This window comes from Nelusetta ayraudi, unplaced genomic scaffold (assembly GCF_046127955.1).
Source record: "Nelusetta ayraudi isolate G7.1 ecotype Tasmania unplaced genomic scaffold, CSIRO-AGI_Nayr_v1 ptg000048l, whole genome shotgun sequence".
Lineage (NCBI taxonomy): Eukaryota > Metazoa > Chordata > Actinopteri > Tetraodontiformes > Monacanthidae > Nelusetta > Nelusetta ayraudi.
The window spans coordinates 17,900,739-17,926,675 of record NW_027466098.1 but is presented as its reverse complement, the minus strand read 5'-3'; the positions used below and the strand labels follow the sequence as shown (position 1 = coordinate 17,926,675).

The 25,937-nt window shown below is 45.4% G+C and overlaps 1 protein-coding gene and 1 long non-coding RNA gene across 7 annotated transcripts in view; one reads left to right on the top strand and one right to left on the bottom strand.

Annotated features, from left to right (window-relative positions):
* LOC142895624 (chloride channel protein 2-like) overlaps positions 1-25,937 on the bottom strand; it is a 92,247-nt gene that overhangs the window by 29,404 nt on the left and 36,906 nt on the right. For all 6 annotated transcript variants that reach the window (XM_076036831.1, XM_076036832.1, XM_076036835.1 and 3 more), the window contains 13 exons: positions 23,168-23,299; positions 22,082-22,210; positions 20,860-20,993; positions 19,081-19,158; positions 14,878-14,956; positions 14,260-14,385; positions 13,473-13,557; positions 11,769-11,870; positions 10,813-10,897; positions 10,053-10,208; positions 3,471-3,540; positions 3,101-3,211; positions 56-269 (listed from right to left, as the gene is read on the bottom strand). In XM_076036831.1, coding sequence (XP_075892946.1) covers positions 56-269; positions 3,101-3,211; positions 3,471-3,540; positions 10,053-10,208; positions 10,813-10,897; positions 11,769-11,870; positions 13,473-13,557; positions 14,260-14,385; positions 14,878-14,956; positions 19,081-19,158; positions 20,860-20,993; positions 22,082-22,210; positions 23,168-23,299 — 1,501 coding nt within the window. The remainder of the gene's footprint in view (positions 1-55; positions 270-3,100; positions 3,212-3,470; positions 3,541-10,052; positions 10,209-10,812; positions 10,898-11,768; positions 11,871-13,472; positions 13,558-14,259; positions 14,386-14,877; positions 14,957-19,080; positions 19,159-20,859; positions 20,994-22,081; positions 22,211-23,167; positions 23,300-25,937) is intronic.
* On the top strand, positions 23,951-25,268 carry LOC142895282 (uncharacterized). The gene is made up of 2 exons (XR_012928197.1): positions 23,951-24,362; positions 24,413-25,268. It is a non-coding gene; the product is annotated as an uncharacterized LOC142895282 (long non-coding RNA).

Sequence of the window (25,937 nt, the reverse complement as noted above, 5' to 3'; positions counted from 1 at the left end):
TGATTTTAACTGTAATCGCAGAACAAAAGTGAGTGCCGTGTTGAGCTGTACGTACTCGTGGTGGCCCCAGCCCAGCTCGGGCAGGTAGGGCAGCTTCTTGATCCTGATGATGGAGTCGTAGAGGGACGGCTGCAGCGACTGGGCCACGGCGTTGGCCAGGATCACCGCTATCATCACCGGCAGGATGTGGGAGATCTGACCGGTCAGCTCGAAGACGATGACGGCGGTGGAGACCGTGTGGGTGACCGCTCCGGACAAGGCCGCCGCGCCTAGAGGGGGGCGGGGAAATAAAAGAGGAACGCTCAAGTGATGGAATAATAAAGGCGAAGGCTTCTTAGCGGTGGAAACAGTCGTCCAGATCGGCGCGCTTCAAGGTGGTAAACAAAGAGGATCCTTGGGTGGCTTTAAGGAGCTCCATCCATCAAAATGATGAATTGAATCAATTACAGTGACTTAAAGACAATATGCATTCACCATGGTGTAGCGTGTAATGGAGGGGTTGCTAACCAATAGGAATTTATCATGATTTATCAGGAAACAGTGCTGGCACAGCACACTGGCTGACCTGAAGTTCACTCCCACATCTTATACAGGATATATAAAAAACAAATAGGTGGTCTTAGGGCCAGAGGGTTGTGTGAGAAAGACAGAGACCTAAACATGCCAGGTCTCGGTGCTTCTGAGACCTCTTCCAGGCAGGAGGAAGGACCAGCAAAGCATCGGTTTTAGGCTGAAACAGTGGACGTACACAGAGGGCTAAAAAATATCTGTTTCTCTGGAGACCAGCTGTGTTTTGAATGAATAATCTTGCAATTCTCTTCCACAAGAGTTCCACTGAAGATCCATTGGATCTTATGGAGACATGGAACTAGGTAGAAGATGCCACATTCAAAATATGCAGTGACAAATGTATGGGAGCCACTTTAACCCAGGAAATCAATTTACCTCAACAATCAGTGTCTTCTTTCTTTTCTCTTCAGAGCCACAAACTACTATTTTTTAAGACATTTTTTACCCTAACAACACTCACCCACTGGCTGGAGGTGAAGGGAGGAAAAAAAGGAAAAACCTATTCACCCTAAGTCGATACAGGAGGGGACCTCAATATTTCCAAATCTTTGTTTCGCAATAAAGAAAGGCTTGTGAAAACAATATAAAAACTGCATGGAAAGCAGAGCGGAGCAGCACCGGGGCAGAGGAGCGGACGAGTCCGACCCGGGGAGCGAGAGATAAACTCTGCGGAGAAAAATAGTGCACAATGAAGGTGGGGAGAGCGAACAGGAGAGAAGCAGACGGCAGCGGAGAGAGTCCACAAAGGCAGCTCTCATTGTTCTTCCTCGCAACTTAATTAAGCTGACGTGTGCGTGCGTGCGTGCGTGCGTGCGAGCGAGCGTGCACCCGGGCTGCTCAGATAAATGCCGCTGCTACCTCCCCGCACCTCACACCTCCAACCATTCCTATATATGGTCCTTAAAGGGAGCGTGAGATGAAAGAGGCTCATCAGAGTGTCGGGCCTGCTGGAACAAAATATATATATATATATATATACAAATATATATATATAAAAATAATAATAATAATAAAAAAATAAAAAAATAAATAAAGAGGGGGGCTGAGTCATCATCAGCTACAGTGGCCCGTGCAACAACAAAAACATCAGCTGCTCGCTAAGCCAAAAAAAACAAAAAACAAAACAGAAAAACAACACGGCAGCTGTTAACCTGCGGCCGCTCCAGCGGCTCCAGCGGCTCGGCTGTCAACAGGTGGCAGAGGGGGGGAAAACCTCAGCGCCGCGTCTCATCAGACACGCGGGAGACGGACGTGACAACAGAGCGTCACAAGACGGGGAGAACACAGGGAGTTGGTGTTTTCCTTCTTCTACTTCTTTTCCGTCAAGACGAGGCATCACGGTTAGTAACGCCGTCTGCTTCCGAGCCGTCACATCACAGAGAATTTAATATTGATGAAAACTTTGAAAGGAGAATTTGCATAATCGGTGGCAAATAAGCTGCCGGAGCCCCGTCGTTGGGTTACGTAACGTGGACGGGCTGACATATCAGAATAGCCGGAGAGATCGGCTAATACAATCAATCCCAATAAACACGCCTGCAGAGCCATGTTTTAATGGAAAAGCCCATCTGTTGTGTGAATTTCTGGGGTCCATTAGACTCCTAACGTGGAGTTGCGGGATGAAGCTGTATGAAAAAAGCAAAATGCTGTCTCCATTCATCTTTTTATGAGCGGCAGCGAGGAAAGGAAAATATTTTACTCAAGCGCTGATGACTCAGAGGCTTAATGGGCGCCAAGTTAATGTCCTGAAAAAGATTGAATCGCTTATAAGCAGTCGAGTTGCAAAACAATGAAAAATATTTTGCGCGCTCCTCCCCGAACTGCCATCGCCGCAATATTAATGATGCGGATCGGGAAAAACGGCATGTCTGGGAGCAGGGGAAACTCTCCAACTGGCTTTTAAGAAAGCAGAGGAAGAATTTGAATTACCTGCCATGTGGCCTTTTTTTTTGTTGTCCCGCAGCACCTATAAAATTGGAGATTGCATCTGATCTGCTCAGACTTACGTAATCTGCTCGCTAGTGAGCCGCATCGCACGGAGCAACAGGAGTCAGCAGCAGCTCCGAAAAAGCACGGATGTGAAAAGCTAGCGCAAATTCTGAGACACAGTGACTACGTTTCTATGCAGAGTTTAATCGGACTAAGCTCATAATAATTCATCATTTCTCATCTAATCAGACTTCTCTCCTTGTCCCAATTTACATGCAGCTGAGAAAATGCAATTATTGAAGGGAATGTGTCCACCTCCCCCACAGTAGGGGGCGATATGAGTCTTTTTAGCGTGTTGACTTCTGGTAAACCTTTTTTGTCACACAATACACAGCTACAACCTGGTGTCCATCTTGGTGTACGGGGAAATAGGAAAAGAGAATTTCTGTCTCGTGATAAGAGGCAGCAGAAGCAGTGGTTGCAAACCAGTTGTAAAACAAGTTATATTTACACAAGCTTGTATTTGGAAGCGGGAGAAAAATAAAGAATGTGTTAATGTGAAAGAAATACAAGGAGATTAATGTTGGTGTTTACAACATACCCACGACAGCGTATCCTCCTGGCACGATGGAGTAGACAGTGCCGTCTGAGTGGATGCCATCTGGGAACCAAGCTGCCATGCTCTCTCCAACCAGACGGCCAAAAGCTGCACCTACAACACACACACGAGCGCAAAGAAGAAAAAAAAAAAACATGCAGTAAGCATTGGGACCAATCTCAATCTGGAGACAGGAATGCATTTTTGACACTTTTGTCATACTTTTTTAGCATCTTGACTGCGAGAACCGTGCACATAATTCTCTGTGTGAGGGCACTTTTGCACTCGGAACATTGAGTTTTCAGAACATTTAGTGAAACAGTTATTCCAACTTTAACAAACTGTCAGCTAAAGAAGAAAAAGATTTTCCTACCAATGACAAATACTGGCATGAAGGCTCCGCTGGGGACTGGTATGGTGGTGGCCAGCGCAGACATCCAGAACTGAGAATAGAGGGAGGAGGGAAAGAGGAGAGCGGAGGGGAGGGACAGGAAGTGGAGGAGAGATTAGAGTTGCCTCTCAATTAGCGGCACCAAGACCACCCAGGGCCGTCCCCCAGGTGATGGTCCTGTTCAATCCTCCAGCGCGGCCTCGCTGAGCTCGTGCCCAGGTCAGCTCCAGCTGTCACTTTCGCCCCTTGTTCGACAAAGACCCCGAAACCAACCCCGAGTAATGAGAGGCCTCAGCCGATAGGCCACCTCTGCGCTGGGAGGGCGGAAAAGACGGCTAATTAGGAAAGGCAAACATAAAGGGAAATGTCATTGCTGACAATGTGCGAGCATTAACACCTGCTGCATGTGTGTGTGTGTGTGTGTGTGTGTGTGTGTGTGTGTGTGTGTTCAACCTGAGTCTTAAAAGGTCACCATGCTGCTTTTGAATCGAAAAAAAAAAAATCCATGCAGTTTTACTTTATTAGAACAATACAAAGCTAAAAGAATAATGATCAGAAATGACCTTTGGGCAAGTCGTTTGCACTCATTAGAAGCTTTATCATAATTTATTCCTGAAAATGTCATGCAGTAGTCATGCATGATGTAAGACCTGGTCTATGTCTATTAGGTTGTGACCTGAAACATAAGCAGGAAGCTTCATATGAATGCAAACGTGTCTTTAAGTGGATAAAAAAAGCTACATATAATAAGTTCAACATCACAAGTAAAGGACCAAAAGTGGAAAAGTCACTCTTCCTGCTCAGCTTATTAGCTTCTGGCAGCAGCTTTGACTATGAATGGCAACATCCACATGCCAATAATAACAATTGTAACTTGTGAATTACGTCCCCATATAGCTGGTGGAGTATAGGGGGTGGAGGGATGGAAGTTTTTTTTGAACCTTAGTCTAAAAGGAGCATAATGAGTCAGTGCGCTGTGAGCACCAACAAGCCAATCTCCACCGCTGTAATAATATCTGGGATTCAAATAGATTTTTTAATTACACTCATTGCTCCGTCTCCACGCCTCCATCCCTCCCGTAGCTCCATTTCCCTTTTTTTTTTTTGTTTTAACTCCTCCGCTCTGCCCCTCCGTAGCTGGATGTTAATAAGGCCGGCTGCCACTGCAAAACTAATAGATGTCCTTACGCAACCCTGCGCTGACGGCCCCGTTTTTCGCACCCTCCGCCGCACACGTACGCGCGTGGGAGGTCACACATGGCGCCGTGCTTTCACACCGTCGAGCGTCTCCAGGAAAGTCCCGCTCACCCGTCTCTCTCTCTCTCTCTCTCTCTCTCTCTCTCTCTCTCTCTCTCTCTCTCTCTCTCTCTCTCCTCTCTCTCTCTCTCTCTCTCTCTCTCTCTCTCTCTCTCTCTCTCTCTCTCTCTCTCTCTCTCTCTCTCTCTCTCTCTCTCTCTCTCTCTCTCTCTCTCTCTCTCTCTCTCTCACTGGCCGGTAAAACCTCCATATGAGCTGAAAGGTTTAAAGGATGAGAAAACTCATAACATAGGATTAACTCTCTTACGGGCCACGTGAACTCTGAGGGGTGCGCACGTCTGATTCTGCGAGTGTGCACGTAAAGCTGCACATCCTTTTTTTTTTTTGTTGTGTGCACGTGTGCTTCAAAACCAACACTTAGCGGTTGCAAATTTGCACTTAGCAAACAAAGCCACAGCATGTGAAAGCACGAGCACAGCGGCCACGTCAGCTCTGCCATGGGAGAGCAGCAAAGGTCCCAAAATGTGTTGGAACACTCTTTTTAAATGGAGCTGTTATGCAAGTATCGCAACAGCCTTTTTTTTTTCTTTTTCGACGGGGTTCTAATACACAGCGTGGACGGTACAAAAGCGAAACGCGCTTGAAAATGTTTGTTGATAATTGCTGATAATTGTACAAACTGTCCTCCATCAGCGATAGAGACTTCGCCAAATGTTTTTCGGAGCGACAGAAAAACTTACAGTATTTTCCGGACTATAAGTTGCACTTTATTCAGAGTTTGGCTGGTCATGCGACTTATACTCAGGTGCGACTTATATATTGAAATATATACAGCAGTGGAGCTGATGCCAAGTCTGGCGACAGCCACGCAGAAGAGGAATTGGATGAAATGTCTGCTCTTGGTTTTTGGATTTTGGTAAAAGAAACTTCCCCAAAAAATGCGACTTATAGTCCAGGGCAATTTGTAAGTTTTTTTCTTCTTCATGACAGGTTTTTTTTGACTGATGCGACTTACATCCCGGAGCGACGTGTGGTCCGAAAAATACGGTAATTTGGAAAAAGAAAGGGAAAAATATGAATATGTGGATATCAGTCCTGTGATTTGTGGATTCTGCAGGTGAAGTGAGCGTCATTCGAGCCACTGTGAGGAGACGACGGGGAAGCGCACTTGAAAACTGATCCCCAGCGGAGTCTGTGTGTGTTCATGACAGTGTTATCTAAGCCAGCTGTTTGTTTGTCCATCTCATGCACTAGCACACGCACGCACACACTAAAAGACAGGTGAATGTGACAGAGTGCCCGTGATTTTTCTCCATCGGGGGGGGGAGATGAGACCACACCGTGTGCCGAGTGTGTGTGTGTGTGTGTGTGTGTGTTTGTGCAGCAGGTTATTTGGGTCGCGCCATCCTTGACAGGATCTAGAAGGTCTTTGTTCCCGAATGCAACAATTTTATTTCTTTTTTTCTGGCTGATCATCTTTCAATCCTCGAGCACTTTCTCCACGTCCAGCGAGACTGGATAATTGATTTTGACGAAACACATTAGCATCGCGGCCATATTTCTACGTAGCCCAGTAAGGTTCCCGCCAGCTACTGCGGCGTCCGGCGCTCTGTAGGCGCAATGACTCACTTTCCTCCCCTCCGGGAATCATTAATGTTTCATGTACTCTAATCCAAAGTAATCTTCCAAGACTACATCAGGTAGTGCACGAGCGTCAAAATTTATGAGGATCTCCAACCCCAAGCTGATTTCTAGCAACCATCAGTGGTACCAGGGACCGCCCCGAGGCAAGACAACCAAGCCGAGGCTGGGCAGGGCTGCTGACGTGAAACAATGGAACTGTTTTCCTCCTATCGGAGAAAACAGGGTAACGCAAGGGATGAGAACAAGTCGCGTAAAAAAAAAAAAAAAAAAAGGCTCTACATTAAGAGCCAATTAAAAATTACCTAATGAGCCACATTAATTTTAATAGTGCCTATAATGGGTTTTGTATGTCACGGAGCTGCTTTAGGGTTCAACTATTTCAGAAGCAAAAGCTGTGGATATTACAAATGTAGTACAAAAATAGTGTAATTGTTCCTTCGGTTCCTCAGAGGATAATGCCGCTAATGCGTCACGAACGTCATTACACCTACTTCAGACACCGTACTGTAACTGATGACCACTTTAGTAGTTGATTGATCAAGCTTTCTTCTCTCTTTTTTGTACTACTAATATTACTTTATGGACTCATACACTGTTGTTTTCAGTACCTTCTGCAATGAACGCATGGTAGAGATCCACATGGAGGAGTTAAGACAACAAGCTAACTAATTTTATTTATTTATTTATTTATTTTTTCCTTAATTTTTTGTTGGTAAAATGCTTGTATACTTTTGATGTTCTGGCATGTGATGGCCCATCATCTGGCACACAGCCGCTGTCATGCAACCTCAATTGTCAACCTCGTGGGGAATTGTGTTTATCTTTTAAATTAGTGGGTTACAAATTTTCTCTGAGAATTACTGCACCTCTACATTTAAGTTTGACACGTGAATCCTCCTGAATACTGATGACTGACCTGATGCGTACACTTAGGAATATGTTGACATGTTTTAAAGAAGCAGAGGCAGAAAACAAAAAAACAAAAATGGGCAAAGGGAAGTGACTGGAGGGAGACAGGAAGGACGTTGTGGGTCAAGTGTAGCAGTTATGACGCACATTCTGCGACATTTGTCCACTTCAACATTTTGGTCATCTGGGACTGTCTCTATGCTTGTGTGTGTGTGTGTGTGTGTGTGTGTGTGTGTGTGTGTGTGTGTGTGTCTGTCACATTCAGAGGACAGTCTATCGCCTGGGGGCCTCCAGGGACCCTCAAGGGCCCTTCGTATATTCCCACTCCAATTAATGTCCCTCCAGCTCTGACACACACACACACACACACACACACACACACACACACACACACACACACACACACACACACACACACACACACACACACACACACACACACACACACCTGTATTAATAAAGAAGCTCCTGTCGAGACAGCCTGTTAATGTGAATAATTGCACGCCGCTAAAAATAACATTTAGGACCAAAAATATCTGAATAAATTTACAGGCTTGTGTGTTAGTGTGTGTGTGTGTGTGTGTGTGTGTGTGTGTGTGTGTGTGTGTGTGTGTGTGTGTGTGTGTGTGTGTGTGTGTGTGCATGTTCAGGCTCACTGTAATGCACATGAAGACTTTCACAGTCACATCCAGGACTAACTTCTATGATTTCAGTCTCCTCAGTCAAGGATTTGAGGTCCAAATAGGAACACGTCTACTGAAAACAGCCTCATCCGTCCGACGTGACCAGCCGGCCTTTCCTTCCACTGGACGCCTTCCCCTCACATATTCACTGTTCAAAGTGCCGCAGCTGGAATTTCGAGCCTCTGAGAAGTTTTCGGCATGAAAAGGAGCGGCGAGACAAGATGACTGCCATGTGGAATAAAAGAACCATTCATTACCGAGGAGAGAGAGGGAGAGAGCAATCTCCCCCTTTGAAAATCACCTGGCAGAAAGAAATAAGGAAAAACCAAAGGCTGCAATTAGACAGAACAGCAGTCTCACCAGAACAGCAGCAGTGTGTGTGTGTGTGTGTGTGCGTGTGTGTGTGCGTGAGTGCGTGTGTGCGTGCGTGTGTGCGTGTGTGCGCGTGCCAAGGGGACGAGAGTCAGTACGTGTTGACAGATGTTGAAGGGCAGTTGATGAGATTTTTGCAGGTGCCTGATTAAAGTTAAAGAACAATGTTTTTTTATTTCTTATTTATTTTTATTTGCCCTTGTAATGTTCAGACACACCTTGACGTCACAAATAGGAAAAAGCTGAATTTGCCTTTGGTAACCTTACACATGCACTGAAAGACACACACACACACACACGCACACGCACACACACTGGTTAGACGTCAAAACAGGTGACGCAGAAAAATGTCACATCGTTTAACCACAGGACACACAGGGGTCAGAATGCAGAAACAGTGACCTTGAGAGATTTAATCACTTCATTCTGTCCGAAACAAACAACGAAAAAAATTAACTAACTTTTCCCCACATCACACTGCTCAGTCCAAATCCAGTCATAAAAAGTGAACGAGGCAGGTGTGAAGCTCCTCTGGAGGAGGAACAGTCAGAGCAGACACAACAAGTCCTTTCAAAATAAAAAAAAAAACAGGCATGTAAAGAGCTCGATGAGAGAGTTCCCTTCCTATTAGCGCTTTTCAGACCATCTGTTCTCGCTTACGTAACATCGACCACGGCGCTTCTGGCTGCTGTTCAGCTCGCGCGTTCACTTTCAATGCGTCGTCTGGAAAGCGCACACGCACGCACACGCACACACACGCCGTGTTCATACAAGAAACTCCATGTATCGATTCTGAAATATTTATCTGTGTCGCGCAGGCTAAGAGCTGAGGTGGGTTGTCAGCGTTCTGCTCCGTCGGGTTGTGTTGATAAGTCTAAAAGAGGAAAGAGTCTGTGCAACAGCCACTTTTCCCCTCCCATATGAGAAAAAATGGCCACGCAGAAACTGTTCATTTTTTATGTTCCACGGTATGAGCATAAGGTCATCAACGCTGAGGAATGTTTCTTTGCAGTGACGGCGCTGGTAATAGCTGTTTCAATTTCTGACTCTTTCCAACAAGGGAGGAGAAAGCGAGGTGAAGTGAAAATCCTCTTCTTCGGTGATAAAGAACTTTTGTCGGGATCTGATCCCAACCTGACCTCAGACACACAGAGTTCCTCAACTTTCTGTACTTTCCCGGCTGTGAATTGATTTCTTTTTAATTTAACCCTTTTTCATTTGACCTTCTTTGATCAAACGGAACAGGCCTGGCAGCGCCAGCGATGCCTGCGTGTGTGGATGTATCCCATCAAATCTCTCACTTAGCAATCATGCCATCAGAGAGGGAGCGAGACTTTTAAAAAGGCTTCTGGGGACAAAACTTTATAACACGGGATGCTTTTTCTCCCCGTTTTTTATCGGTGATAAAAGAATTAACGAGAGGAATGACATGAATAAACAGAACACTAATGAGCAATGTAGTCCAATTTAATTGGTGCTACTTCCCATTGAGGAAAGAGAATCTCAACGGAAAGCATAAAGGAAATGGCCAATCTTGCATTTGAGGTGAGAATAAAGAGGAAATGAACTGGACGGAGGGAGATGAAGATGAAGATTAACAGAGGGCGCTCTGCCGGGAGATAAACAGATTTTATCCGCAACAACATCCCCCACATTTGCACCAGCCACAAGTCAACCGGCACACAAAAGGCTCTCCTACCTTCATGACGATGAAGATGACCAGCGTGATGAAGACGTTGAGCTGCGGGTGTTGCCAGGCCTGGGAGTTTCCGATGTAGTCAAACTCCTCGGCGATGCCCTGTTTGGCCCAGGTCCGGTTGTCCAGGAGAGTCACCAGAGACTCCTTCTGGGTGAGCTGCAGGGAAGAGGAAGTGGCATCGTTCTTAAAAATATTCTGCACTACTCAGTTTTGTTGACTCTGTCTATAAAATTGTTTAATTTCCTGAATTATTTCACAGGGTAATGGAGTTAAAAGTGCTTGAGGGTGAGTGGAATCGTCATGGTGTTCGGTTTACTCACTCACTTGCTTAAATTGTGGTTTAATTTTCTAGAAAGGGAAAATTGTGTTTTCCACTGCGTCTGTTTGTTTTATTGCGTGACGGTTGGTCCTCACAGTCGGTACAAACTAGAAAAACAATTCTAAAGATCCAATTCCAAGCAATAAGCCCAGGACTAACAATAACGAATGGCATGGAGTTTCCACGTCAAGGTAGCAGAAGTTTTCTGGATGACACACAGTCAGAGCCCTCGAGCCCCTCTGTCCCTGCAGACCACGTACACCGGCTGCATAATGGATAAACAGTGTCACCATGACAGGTAAATGCTCCTGATGCCACGGGGCTTGTTTCCACTCCACCGCATTATGAGTCACGAGTCATAAGAGATAAATAAATAAGTAAAAAAAAATAAAAAAAATAAATAAGAGTTGGTAAGGGAGGGTTGGTGGGTGCACAACTTACTCTTCCAGCCATAAACTGTCCGAAGCCGGGCGGAAACGTGAGTGTGGAAACAATTAAAGTGACCAGTGCAGGATACAGCAGGCGTCTGACAGGTGGTAAGGAGAGACAGAGCGTTAAAATACATAAACAATCAATATTAGACATAATTACCCCGGCGTATTATGTAATAGAGGCCCTATGACACCGCAGTGTGAAATATGGCAGATTAAGTTACCATTAATCCTTTTAAACAACTAAAGCATTTGCATTAAAGCTGTTCAGTGTGCAAATGAACAAGTCATTACAGAAGTCATTAGAGCGTACGTTGCATTACTAATGTTGCAGCGGATAATTAAAAAAAAGAAAAAAGAAAAAAAGCTGTGATTACTTTTTTGTCTCACTCTCTCTCTCTCTCTCTCTCTCTCTCTCTCTCTCTCTCTCTCTCTCTCTCTCTCGCTCTCTCTCTGTATATTTTCTCTCTTGTTTGTGTTTATATCATCTTTAAGATTCAACATACGGCCATTTTCCCCCTCATTTTTTTTTTTATGTATTTTGAAAACTTCTCCGACCAAGAAAGGAACGCTTTTCTTTTCATAAATCTGTGCAGGGAAATAAGGGCATGATAAGGTATGATATAATCCAATGCAGCAGTTTTATACTATATGGGGCAGGTTGGATAAATGGGCGGTTCTGAGCTCTGCCAAAGTTAGCTGGCGCGGCGTTAGCGGCTCTTTTATCAAGTTTGCAACATATAAAGCCCTGACGCAGCAAGTTTGAGGAAAGTGCTTAAAGGCGCAGAAAATATTATAGGATATATGTCATTTTGTATGCCTGGACAGTTGCTTGATATCTCCACCTCTAAAAATCTATAGCAGTAAACTAAGTTGTGCAGGAGTGATGGCTCCCTGTGAAATATCCCCTCATTCACTCAGAACTGCGTGTTTGTCATCGCATCATACATCACTTTACAGACTCACTTCTTCATGAGGAATCTGTTGATGGTCTTTTGCTTCCTGATGAACTGGACAATCAGTCGGTTCAGGTAAACAAACAGTGCTCCCCCAAAGCCACTGGCGATGCTGCAGACACACACACACACACAGAAGATAATGAAGGCAATAGTTTGGATGTATCTCTGCCGGCGATTGAGGCAAACGCAGAGCAGCTTGATTTATAATGTAGATGCAGCCCGCACGCTGTCACACGCAGCCACATGTAAACATCTGACGGGGATTAGAGGAGAAAAACAAACCGACACGACGGAGACGAGCGGCGAGGAGGCCAGAAGCGGAGGCTCCGACGGGGGAAGTGTGGGAGAGTCGGAGGAGCGTTTTATGTAAGTGTTCGCCGAACAGCTGAATCCAGTTCTCAAGCAGACGGGGAGGAGGAAAAAAAAAAAAAAGAGTGGAGGAGAATAGACCCTGACAGCTACGCCGACAAGATAATGCCCATGAATTTATCCTGCTGCATTATTAATTCTATAAAATATCTCTAAATAAAAGATGAAGGGATGATGAGGGTTCTTGCCCTCATCGTGCCGCTGGCAAAAACGCCGCTCCCGGCCTCCTTTTTCTTTGTCTTTCAAGCTTTAGAACAAGAGGGGCCACAGTTCAAACAGGGTTCTAATCAGGTAAAAGGCTTCTGATGCCGACTGAGAGCTGAAGCTTAAGACTCGATGACATGGAACTATACTGTATATAGGGCCGTGCAACTGTATGTGTTCTAGCCAATCCACTTTAAGCCAAGAGGTAAGGTTACTGCATTTAGTTGCTCTTCATTGGTAAAGGCTACAGATGGAGTCCGACCAAACTAAGGAGGAGAGAAAGAAAAGAAAGGAAGGAGAAAAACCAGAACGGTACACCAAACTATTCCTTCATCGCATACATAAAAAAAAAGAGTACTCAGACTGTCAAGACAATTACTGAAAGATGATTGTTCTGCCATTTAACAACAATGCGTTTCATTCATGAAAACCACTTGTTGCAAAATGTATTTAACATTCTGTGTTATGATTCTCCAAACTTTCAACTAGGATGGAAAGCACGCCGACTAAACTTTCTGAACAAGAACCACTGGGTTGAGGCCTTGCCTGTGTGTGGGGCTTGGTGATCACGCTCCATAGGGAGTGTTGAATTGAAATCACGGTATGTGTAGGTCAGCGCTCTGGCATCGGATGTTCGCACCTCAAGCCAAAAGACGCACAGCGAGAAAAAAAAAAAGAGAGAAAAAGAAGGACGCAGGGATTTTCTGCTGCCTCCACAGAGTCTCTCTTTCATCAGACAGCAGGAGACGGGGAGGCAGGAGAGGCACCGCTGCCGTCTCGCCACAGGATTCTTTCCGGGGGCGCTCGCTCTCATTGCCGCCGCCGCGGTGGAGCCCCTGCACTGAGAGGGCGGGCAAAACAAGGCGAGGAACTTTCTCAGCCTAAATTATCCATGTTAGGTGACTGGCTGGGGCTGTCCTGAAGCAACACCTTGGCAGAAGACTGCTGAATAATGTCTGAGTGCGTCAGCTGCTGTTGGGTACGGAGGAGACGAGCTGTCAGAACGAACGCCATTAGCAAAAAAACACAATAAAAAAAAAAAAAGCTGACTCATTGTCTCGCTTCTCCGCTTCCGGAAGGAAATATATTTCCTCCAAAGTCACCGTGCCGAGTGGGAAATCAACCAATCAGGACTCACCCGATGACGGCAAAGGCAGGGAGCTCCTGGAGGTCGAAGGGGAAGTCAAGGCGGAAGCGCGTTTTGAAGAGAGCCGTGATGGTCTCTGGGAAGGAAACAAATCACAGGCAGGGTGAGTGGAGGGATGGAAGGAAAAAAAAAAACAAAAAAAAAAAGGAGGCGGAGCAGAGCGGTCATCCAGACGAGGAGACGCGGCTCCAGACGAGGTCACAGTGCAGCGGAGGAAGTGTCAGAGCAGTGAAAAATCTGTCCCCCAAAGGAAGGGAATGAGTGAGGAGCGGCGAGCTCGCAGGAGGGACCCGACCCCGACTTCCAACCAAACACGCCACGAAATGTTGCAGTAAGAAACTACAAGCGGCATTTTAACATGCCAGAGTGAAGGACAGAAATACGGAAAACCACGACAGAGGATGAGGGCCACAGGAAGAGAAAAAAATATTACAGGAAGGAGATTTTATTTAAGTTTTCATTTCGAGTGTTAAGTTGAATGTCTGTGAATAAAGTCCAAATTTCAAGAAAAAGTCGACGTAAAAAAGAGGAAATTTTGTGAATAAAGTTGACGCAAATAAAGTGGACATTTTGTGAATAAAGTGGAAATTTCGAGATTAATGATGAATCAATTTATGGCATTCGCGCACCTTCGTCACTTGAAAACATGTCTTTCTGTGGAACAACTTCTGAAATTGTACTGCACAATTGGGTGTGGTAAAAAGGAAAACCTTGCTTTTCTAGCACACAAACACATGGCCCATGATCCAAACTAATCTGTACACTCAGCTCGTCTCACCTTCATCTCTGTTCCACACTGCCAGCACTCTGAAGATGAAGGCACTGAAGGTGGCGGCGAAGAAACCTCTCCAGTAGTTCCTCACCGCGAAGAAGGTGGATGTGACTTCGATGCTGAATAGCACACCTGCAGAACGGCCGTTTGAATGTGAGAATAATGGACCGCGGCGTCTGCTCAGTTACTGCTCGGCTTGGAATAAAGAGACCGAACTGAATGTAAAGCTCACATAATGAATAGGCCCTGCAGCTGCTCCAGCAAAAGAGATCTCGATAGGGACGACTGAAGTATTCTTCTGATTTAATTTCAACTCAAGTTTCTTTTTTCAAATGTTGCTATATATTATTGCAGGATATTGCAGATTTTATTTTCTGTAGGCAAGATATAAATGAATAAAGACGTGTGTGGGGGGTGAAGCTGGGGTGAATTTTTGTTTTCTTCACATTTTAGACAAAACAACATGCTACTGACAGACTCCCCTCGGCTATTTTTCCCGGCTAGGCGGAGCAACGTCTGGGTGACTGAGCACAGGCGAGCCGTGAAAAACAAACAGGAAAGTGAAAGTCGGACGAGGCCTGCGCGGGAGACTCGTGGTGCCGCAGGACCCTGTCGAGGACTCACCTCCGATCGGAGCGGCGAAGCAGCAGCCCACTCCCACAGCACAGGCGGCTGCCAGCATCTCAATGTTCCTCGACTCGTTCTGAAAGGCACACACACACACACACACACACACACACACACACACACACACACACACACACACACACACACACACACACACACACACACACACACACACACACACTTTTTTTTCTCTATTTCTTGCTGCAGTCAGAGGAAGAGGATGCATTAAAAATTAAACAAATAGCTGACAACCTCTGGGAAATACATGGAGCTGTATCTTCACCTCGATAATAAGGAAATGAAGCTGCTCAGAAAAGTCTGAACAGTATTTTTTTTATTTATTTATTTATTTTTTTAAGTTTTACAATACTGCCCATGCACAGATCATCTCTGTTAAGACGAGGACCTGCTGTTTAATGTACGATGAGACTGACAGGAAACTAAATCAAAAGAATATGATGTCACACCCCCCAGACTCCAAGATGGCAGCCTATTCGGTTCAATGAAGTAGCTCACCCAGCGCATACGGCGAAAAAGTTTTTGACTTCCGCATTCATGGGCCCATAGAGCATACGCAGTAGTGTCACTTCCCATCATGCTTCTGTAAATTTTTTAAAGGCCTTTTTCTATTCTGGTCTATGGGAAAAAATGCTTTTTGGGCCCATCGGATTTTTCTTGCTGCAGCACCTTGAGTGGCCACTGGGAAAAATCAGCACGCCGCCATATTGCCAGTCTGGTATCCAGTTCTTATAATACATACATGTATGATGTGCATGAGAGCATTCAAGAGGACCACGATGCACCATGGGAGCTTTTTTCCATTCTAACATGCCTGATTTTACCTACCTTCATTCCAATCAGAGTGTTTTCCTCCTAGCGGCAAAACAGTAATAAAACCAGAGTGGCATTAGATTGTGCCAGTGAGTGACTAATCCTGGTTCTTACAAAGTTACAATGGAGCAAAACACACTAGCATGCTGCACTGCTGCTTCTTCACACACACAAAGATGGCCGGGGTGGCGCAACACTAATGGATGGCAACCAAAACGGTTTAAATCTTGATGAAAAATATGCAGGTGTTGAATCAATGGTGCGAAAACACCCCCCCCCTGCTGGATGGGAGGCCTCTGTCTGGGTTTTAAACCAATTTTTACCATCACCACTCAAACCGATGGCAGTGTAATGGCAAAATGTGGCTGTCTTTGTACAGGTCTGTGTAAAATGCAGATAATTCACAAAAAAAAGACATCATTTACCTCTTTATAATGTTTTCATGAAACCGAAAACATATCTTCCTCTAGATCTACAATTTATGGCAATAGGTTACACAGTGGGCTTTATGCCTCATTTCTGACTCCTAACCCAGTCTTTTAAATGCAGCGTTGCAACAAAAACAATCATCTTATATGTCAGAGGTTCAGCATGCTGTTTTTTTTTTTTTTTTTTTTTTTTTAAACTTTGAAACGAGCACAAGTAAAGCAGTGGTGGGTAAATGAGAGGTGGGAAGCGGCGGGGCGTCTGCAGTTCTAATAATTACCCTGGTCCAAGGCTCCTTCAGCAAGTATGAGAGTAAAAGACACGTGTTTTTAATCACAAACCCTCAGCAAGAAATGAACCTGTTTACATCCACGCAGTGCCTTTCAGCCCATGCTGGGTCCCTCTCCAAACACCACTCCTGATGACCACACGTGTGGGGAGGAACATGCGTGTGGAGGGTCTGAAGAACGGCTCACCAGCTAAAAGCACCTCGAAACAAAAACTGCGTTTCACAGCCCACACGCTACATTAACATACTGCTCTTCAGGCTCTGAAGAGGAGCAGATACGGCTGCGGGGGGACACTTCACACACACACACACACACACACACACACACACACACACGCACACGCACACGCACACGCACACGCACACGCACACACACACACACACAGACAGCACTGATGTGCAATAAAATACAGCACGGCTCTACAGGGCCAGAGTGATGGAGAGAAGTAACCATGATGAAAATTACACAAAGACAATAACCAAAAGGTCAACAGGCAGACTGGGAGTTTTTTTTGTTTTTGTTTTTGTTTTGTTTTTTACAGTTTTCATTAAATGTCAATATAAATGTTTAGTATTTCACAGTAAAAAGCCTCACACAAAAGAAGCTCTGACACTAAAATCCACCAAACTAAAACAAGAGTGTGGTGAGAGGCAGTAGCCTGGATGTTGTGCAGGGAATCATTTTCTCCGGCAGAGCTGTTTTTCTTTGTTATCGGTTTTATTGGTCTTATCCCTCTGAACCAATGTTATGTGTATTCTGTTACTGTTTTTTTTTGCAGAGAGGGGCTGAAATAAAATTTCTGCAATGACCACGTAATGTCTTCCTTTCTTGTTTGTTTAGTTTAGTCAAACATCTAAATTTCAGGCCACAGATGCCCGTCTCCGCCGGAACAGGATTCTTTCCAATGCGTCTCACTGGTGACTCTCCCACAGGGTGCGCTGTTGAGACTGCTCTGACGTTCTCCTCCTTCTCCCCTCCGTTTCTGCTCGGCCCTTTGCCTTTTCCACACGGGAAACATGGATCGCGCAAAACTGACAAAACTAATGTCACGGCAGCCTAATCAGCCCGAACATCTGCGCTGCAATATTTATTTGTGTATCCGTGATTCAATCCAGCTAATGCAGCGGATCAATTTTGCTAAAGCTGTCAAACTGTGTCTCCTCTCTGTGGTCTCGGGGCCACGTGCTGCACCGGAGGCTCTGGTACCGGCGGATCCCATCCTCTCCCTCTCCCTCTGTACTCTCTTCAAAACTATCTTCCGACCAATTTCACTTCCCCCAGGAGGGGCGCTCACATCTTCAGAGGGTGAGCTTCAGAGGACGGAGTGATGAGAGTGGAGATGCTCTCTGCCTTTTCCTCCGCAGCTCCCCCCAGCTGACTCCTCTCCCAATGGAGGCCAAAAAGGAGACGGACGGTATTGGGAAAATATGTACTTTTTCACTTCCGATGGTACCATACAATCTTAGTTTTTTTTTTTAATTATCTTTTTTTCTTCACACACTGATGTTTCCACGTCCTGCCGCCTCTCTATCTCAAAGGCGGCCCGACAGAACATGCAGACAGAAAACTGTGTGATTAAACGTTGATGAAAATCTTTTATGGCTTGTGTTTGCCTTGTGATCAACAAAGGAAGCTAAGAGGTGTTGGGGGGGGGGGGGGATTTTGCAGTGTGTCAAGGTATTATAAAAGAACAAACATAGGAAAAATAAACTGCGACGGCTTCTATTTGTTTGTCAAACAGTATTTACTCTTGGCAAAGAGGACTAAACACGCTGGAGGCCGACAAGAGAATGAAAAATAATAGAGCAGCTTCCGAGTGCCGGTCGGAAGTATCGAAGGAAACATCACAGTCAGGAACGATTTGCAAAACTCCTTCATCTCTTTTCATTCTTTCAGGTTGTTTAATTCTAATTCCCCTCAAACTGCTCTAAACACAAAGCTAAATTTTCACCATTCCAGCTGCCTCAGCTCTTCTTTTTTAAACTCTCCAGTGTTTTGTTTTTTTGGGTTTTTTTTGCGATGAGCAACTCGGCGCTCAAACATCCACCTAAGGCTTCCAATAGGGGGTCCGACTTATGTCTGCCCTGCCATTCCTTCTTTCAAGCGGTGTCTTGGAGAAGAAAAAAAAGGCTCTCAGCAGAAGCATTACAAGGGAACAAGACCCTGCTCAGCATGAAAACAGCTGATAGAAAGGTTTGAGAACATTGGCGAGCCTTAAAGCTGCTGCCGAGTCAGACGTCTCGCTTGGTTCGTAGTGTCAGACAAAAAGTAGCAGCACAGAGGCTAAAAGGCTTCAGGTAGCATGCCGTCAAAATACTTAAAATGAAAATGTTTTGAAATTTAAAATCAAAAGTTAAAATATTTCCAGACTAAATACAGCGACTAAATGTGCTAATAAAAAATGTATCGCTGTTGTCAGTTCTTTTTTTGCATGATGGTATGGAAAGGTCATTGAATGTCACAGTTATTACAGCGAAGGCGAACTTGCAGTCGCCAGCAACAGCCCTTTTAGGGAAAAAGTATAATAAATTGCTCTTTCTGCTCATTCAGCTGTGAGGAAGAGAAGCCGAAGCAGGCTGCGCTTTGGTGCGATTGTGTCTAAAGGAAACTGATTAAGAAGTGCAGAACGCAACAGTAGTAATGAAAGACTGACCTCGTAGATCCCCCCGAACAGAGACATGAACTTGCTGAGGAGAGCGGCGCACAAACTGGCGATGTGGACGAAAGGACCCTGGTGACAAAAAAAAAAACAAAAAAACACAACAAAATTTCTAACTTCCAATCTGTTGTTTGTCAGTTTATCAGAAAAATTGCAGCTTAACCAACAACATGAACAACAAGTTTTGTGACGAACGTTGCTGGAATGGCATGATAGAAGTTTAAAGATCAACAAGTGCAAAAAGTAAGGGAAGTCACAAACTAGCAATATGTCACGGCAAGTGTGTATTTGTGTGTGTGTGCATGTGTGCGTGTGTGCGTGTGTGTCAGAGAGAGGGAGTGCAGAAAAACGCATTTCTCCGCGAGTACGTCCTCGGGCTAGTCAGTCTGCCGCCACTGCGAGAAGAAAGTGTTTTTGTTTTGCTGTTATGCAGTGCACATAATGTACAGCAGAGGAGATAAACAACATCTGTGCAGCACATTTCTTCTCCCTCCTCTCGGGTCGTTTTGCTGAAGAGCTGGCATTAAGTTCCCTCCCTTCCCCTTTCCTTTCTTCTCTAACATTCCCAACTCTTGACCTGAACCCGAGCTCGCCAGCGCCGCTCCGGGACTCAGGCTGCCGGGATGCAGACACCTGGCATGCTGATGAGCGGAGAGTGCGATGTATTGTTTTGTTGGGGAAGCACCGTGTACTGCGGTGTGCTTTTAAGGCACATTGTATCCTGTATTACCTGCCAGCCTTGTTTTTATCTATATCATTTGTGAATGCTGATGATGTTTGCTGCTATTCTGGAGGGCTCGTTTCATACGTCCGGTCAGATTTGTATTCTGTTCTCATAGTTTCCACCCGTCCCTCACCCCTTTTTCTCAGTCGCGACCCTCTCGAGATTTTTAAAGAGTCCTTGCCATTGTTTCCTCAGTGTTGGTGGGAACAGCTGGCTACAGTTGACCTGCTCAACATGTAAAGATGGCACTATACAAATGATTTACAGTCAATTTGTCTGTTTTTTTTTTTTTCCATAAACAGTAGCTGCGTTTCCATGACCTCTAGAATTGCGCAAAACCTACCGTAAATATCGTAATAAAAAAACTGGCAATGGAAACACCGAAGCTTTGAAAAACCTCTCAAATGTGGTCGAGTCGGCCCGCTGTTAAATGACGCGTCAGCAGCGCGTCGGATGACGCTTCTGACAAAGACTCGAGTCACATTCGAAACTGTCAAGGCTGCATGTATTTGTCTGAACCAAAGAAAATAAGAGTGATCTATCAATAACGACAAAAATAAAAATTTCAGTCTGACAGTGTTTGTGCGTGGATGTGTACCAGCCTTTTGAATCTTAAAGGCCGAGCTGAAAAAAACCCAGCCAGACCTATTGCATCAGCCTATCACGATGCTCTACAGCTGAACTGGAACAAGGTCGGGCCGGACATACTGGAAAGGCATTTTAGAGGTTGCAGAGTGTATTCTATATTCGTACTGCGTTAACATGTCAGTGTGACGGTTCCCTGATGTGCGTCAGAAAAGGACGCACACGCTTACGCTTACGCTCACACACACGCACACACAAAAAAATAATGGGGAAAAAAAAACCCAGGCGTGGTGACTCACTACCTTTAGTTTTTGCCTCACTGCTCCTGTGAGCAGCAGCAAATGTCTTTTTTTGGGTTATGTATTTATCTAATCATCGGGATCTCACATACGTAAGTAAGTGTGTGGCTCAGTATAGTGTGTTGTGTGTGTGTGTGTGTGTGAGTGCCTGCGTGCGTGCGTCACCTCCTTGCCCAACGGCATGCCGCTGCCCAGCGCGCAGGTGAGGCCGATGACTTTGGCCACAAAGGTCTTGAAGGTGAGGTATTCTTTGAGCACGACGCCCCTCAGGATGGTCTTCATCTCTGGGATACCTGAACCTGGGAACAGAAAGAGAAGCAACCTTACAGCACGGACACGTCGCCCTGAAGCTCTCAAAGTCTGAAGTGATACGAATAAACGACGGACAAAGGTGAAGGAGAGTGCGAGATGCAGGAGTTTAAATAGAGAGGTAAGATGTATTTTTTTTCTTTCTCACATTTACATTTTTCATTTTCAGCTCGTTTTCTTGCCCCTTGCCTCCTCTCTACACATGATTGGACACTTCATCGATCGGTTAGGGCATTGTGCATAAGAGAGAGGAGTGCAGAGCGGTGAGAGAGGGAAAGCAGAGAGGGCTGTTTAAGAAGAAACACAATAAAGAAGGGTGCAAAAGGAAAAAGAAACTGACTGCATATGCAGAATTTTCCTTTAGCCTTTTGTTTTCGTGTGTGAAAAAGTGAGGTACTGGTGAATTTCAATTGGATTTGTTTGTTTGTTTATTTGTGGGATCTCTGTCAGCAAATAATTCTCATCTTTCTTTACCCGGCAACAACTCCAAAGTGAAATGCAGAGAGCAGCGGATAAATAAGAAGGAAAAAGAAGGCGTGTCTACGTGATGGGAGGGGAGAAAAAAACAACATGGGTGTGTATCTCAGGAGAGCACTCGTCTCTTTAGCCTGTTTGACTTGAACTGACAGCCAAAGCTTCCGCTGCACAAATGGCTCCAGGCTGCAGGTGGAGGATCGCTGAGCTTCACACAGACCCCGTGTGGAAGGATCCCGTCTTAACGTTCTCATGTGTCACGAAAACTGGTGTTACGCCCAGTGTTGTCATGTAATTCAATGAATTAATGAATACGGCAATGAATTAACGTGCACAGTTTTCCTGCTTTTTTTTTTTTTTTTTTTTTTAATAAATAAGCCTACAGTGTTTCGTTGTGGAGGTTCTGGAGGTGAGATTATTTGATTTTGTTTCAAGCTGTCAGTAATTTAATTTTCCTTCAACACATTATCCGATGCAATAATGCCGCTGACACAGTTCTTGCATCCTTATCTGCAGAATCTGGGGCTGTTTTTTTTTTTTGAACAGCGCTCTGTGAATTGTGTCACGCTCCGCGGGGGTTTCCTTGTCGCGTGTTTTGTCGTACCGACAGCCTGGGGAGCCAGAATCTGGGTGAATCCCGCTGAGAAGGTGATGAGGACCACCGGGTAGGTGACCCAGGCCAGGTACTGAAGGAAGACGTTGCTGTCCAGGCCGCCGTACATCCACTTCTGTGCTGTGGACACACACACGTAACACACACACACAGACGGCGTGAACAACCACGGGAGTGACGCACCAGTAACGCGCAACGCCAGGCACCGGACGCACACTCTTGGTCTCGTGAGGGCTGATCCGATAAGTGTTGAGATCAGCCAACTTTTCTCCTGTTCCGCCTGTCTTCCAGCTGGAATGAATTCTCTTTGATAAATCCCTTCCTTTCCCATCATCCCCCTGCCTCAGTCTCCAGTTCCTACCTCGCAGGTAGATGACTGATGCCATAAGAGGCTTTTCCTCCACCCCCCCCTGCCGTCCTTTGATCAGCTGCCACTCTATCTTAACGCTTCCACCACCTTCTCTCCTCCGCGGCTTCCTGCAGGAATATCTCTTTGCCTCTCACCACTGACAGCTATCTCCCTTTGCTTTAAAACACAAACACACACACACACACACACACACACACACACACACACACACACACACACACACACACAGCTTCTTCTTGCTTACACTCTTCCAATAAACCACCACAGGCAACTGTCTTTATATGGTGAGATGCTTTCAGTGCAGATGTTTCAAGAATATCCGATATGACAAAACTCACAAAGCAATTTTTTTGTTGTTGTTGTAATAATTTATCTCTCTATCCTGTCCCCGGAAATCAGAACATTGAAAGTATATCTTTCTTTTTGTCGTTGCTTATTGCACGTACAGAAAGTGTGCTTTTCGAAAAATACACTTTTCTGGAAATGAGCTCTTTCTGGTGTCACTTCTTTTTATCTCCTTCCGAACAAACGGAAGGTCCAACTGAGGGTTCTGGGGGTCTGGGATGATGGATCAAAGATTGTGGGACTTGCCCAGTGTTATGACCAGCTGAGTCCTAAAACTTCTCCATGTGTGCCGTCCGCGTTCTCCAAAAAACCTCCCCAGACCTTTGTTCCTTCCGCCCTTCTGTCCTTCCTCGATGACTCACCTTGTAGGCAGATGGCGATGCAGAAGTCCACCGCCCAGCTGACCAGGGCCATGACGAGTCCCAGCAGGATGAGGAAGATCCAGTCCTCCCCGACCCGCGAGATCAGGAACTTCTGACAGCGGACTGTGCAGACTGAAGGAAGGAGAAGAAAAAAAAAAACCCCATCAAGAGTACATCCTCCCAGCGAGAGTTCTCGTAATCCGATTCTCCATGTCTGTATATGTTCAGCTGACTGAGTGTGGCTGCCGCCTAAGACACCCATTTATGCATGTAGTTAATTAAGGCGGATTAATTAAATGCCGCCTGGACTTGACCTGCAATCAGTTTGTAATTATATTGTCCTTTTCTGGGAGCCATCCTTCCGTGTGCTGGAGTGCCGGGCCGGACTGACTATGCTGTGCATTTCTGTTTGTTTGCATTTGGTGTTTTAGGGACCAACACACAAGGCACGCGCTCGATAAATTGCGTAAAGGCATTGTGAGGAAAAGGGCAAGCAATATTCATTCCATGTCCATATATTAATATTTCACATTGCTATGAGGATCTTGAAGGTTTAAATTCACCTGAGCATATTTACATAAAGGTAAAGGCAGAGTGTGTGAGTTTTAGCAGCACCTAGTGGTAAGAAAGCAAAATGCAAGCAGTTATAGACATTACAACGGCATCATGTTAGTTGCTGCGACCAAGTCTTCTTTTTGAGGTCACTCCCGTGTGATTGCAAAATTACATGTTAACCGCAGGACATCTACACCTGTAATTTCATGGAATATTGTAAAATACCTATCGTTCTCCACACCTGCGCCCCCACCCTCGAGCAGTCTACTGAAAGGTAAAGATTAACACCGTTGTGATAACAGCATTGAACAGGTTCAACTCATTAAATGACCATGTCTGGATGATGTTAAGACAAAACGGTGACGTTATTGCTGAAACCACCAGAGTGCCGCGTGGTGTTAAGGCCGCATTACTGACACATCAATGTGGCAATTAGTAGAAGGCAACATTTTGTCGACAGCAAAATGAAACACAACTAAAACTAAAGTGAATAAAACAGATGACGCCTCGGCCACGGCAATGGCGCATTACTCACCCGCTAGCTTGTCGGCTACATTACTGTGCGAGACGTGCACACGCAGCTTGTAATCGTGACTAATTGCTGGAACAAAACATTCATTTGTTGATGACTCATTAGGGCGTGCGTGCACGCAGAAAGATAATTCATAAACTTCATCAACTGTCTCTCAGTCGCAGGAGAAGTTGTGTCTTCTCTTCAGGCACCTTAAATGACACTCATCAACCAACAGCAGTCACGACGAGCATCACTCGCCTCACTTCCGTGCACACTCTGTCCTGGATGTCGGCTCTGTGTCATGTTTCTGGGTGTACAGACGACACAAGCCCTCTCCTCCGAGAACATTACAGGTCAATAATGTCCTGACAAAATATTTATCTTGGCAAAAAATATTTGTACTTCACATTGTGTTGTTGTATTGTTACAGCCACATTCCTTTCTTCTAGCAGCAATAATAACAAATTGTAAAATAAAAACATTTTTTTTATTTTTCTATATTCTGCAGACAATGATGTGGTAATTCTCATAAACGGGCTTTATGAAGTGTACTGAGATTTATAAAAGTCATCCAAGGTCCCTATCTCACTCTGTGCGTGTGTGTGTGTGTGTGTGTGTGTGTGTGTGTGTGTGTGTGTGTGTGTGTGTGTGTGTTATTGTGCGTCATCACACCCACAGGCCGTCTGTGTTCTTGGACCCCTTCTGTCATCCAGACACTAGTCAATGTAAATAAGTGTTATTGTGTGATTTTGTGTCCCTGAGCATGTTGTGTGTGGGGACACAATTCCTCTGTTAAACATGGCGGTTTTTGTGTGTGTGCACGTGTGTGTGTGTGTGTGTGTGCGTGTCGCAGCAAGTGTAATCTCGTCTTTTTGGACATGTAATTCAGTTAGCTTTGTCTGTGCTGTTACTGCTTAATAGCTTTCTCTGCAGTGAAAGCACACACACACACACACACACACACACACACACACACACACACACACACACACACACACACACACACACACACACACACACACACACACACACGTGCACAGCAGCCTGGTTGCTGATTTGATTCCTCGTGGCATACAATAAGCAGCATGCTACTTCCCAATCACTCTCATTGCCTTCTGACTCACCCGCCGCATCACTCACCCCCCCGCCCTCCCTGATCCAATCATGCCTCACTCCCTCCTCCTCCCCCACCTCCTGGCACCCCCTCCCCCCCACCTCTCCTCTTTGCAGTAATCACATTCAACCTCTGACTTCACCTCTCATCCTTTCCCCTCCCTCTCGAGCCTTATCGGCCTCCCCCTCGTCCCCGTCTCGGCGCCCTCACCCCTCTCTCCACTCTTCGCCCTCACCTTATCAGGAGACATGATGCCACCACACCTGCTGAGACTGATTCAGGTTGCCTTGGATACGCGGCGCATCCGGCTCCTTAAGGCTGTCATTACGCAACACGCGGGCTCGTGTGGCGACTGTGTTTATTTTGGTTTGGATAATACAATTTTCGGGGCTATTTTAGGCTCTGGATTGTGAAACGAGATTATTGTCGCAGATGAAAGTTTAAAGGTCCCATATTATGCCCACTTTCAGTTGGTTATTTTTCCATCCCGGACTCTGGGAGTGGAGCAGCCTCGCATGACTGATTACCCGTGAAACTGCACAGATCTCCAGAAAACAGCATTCTGTTTACAACCTCAGGCAATACGG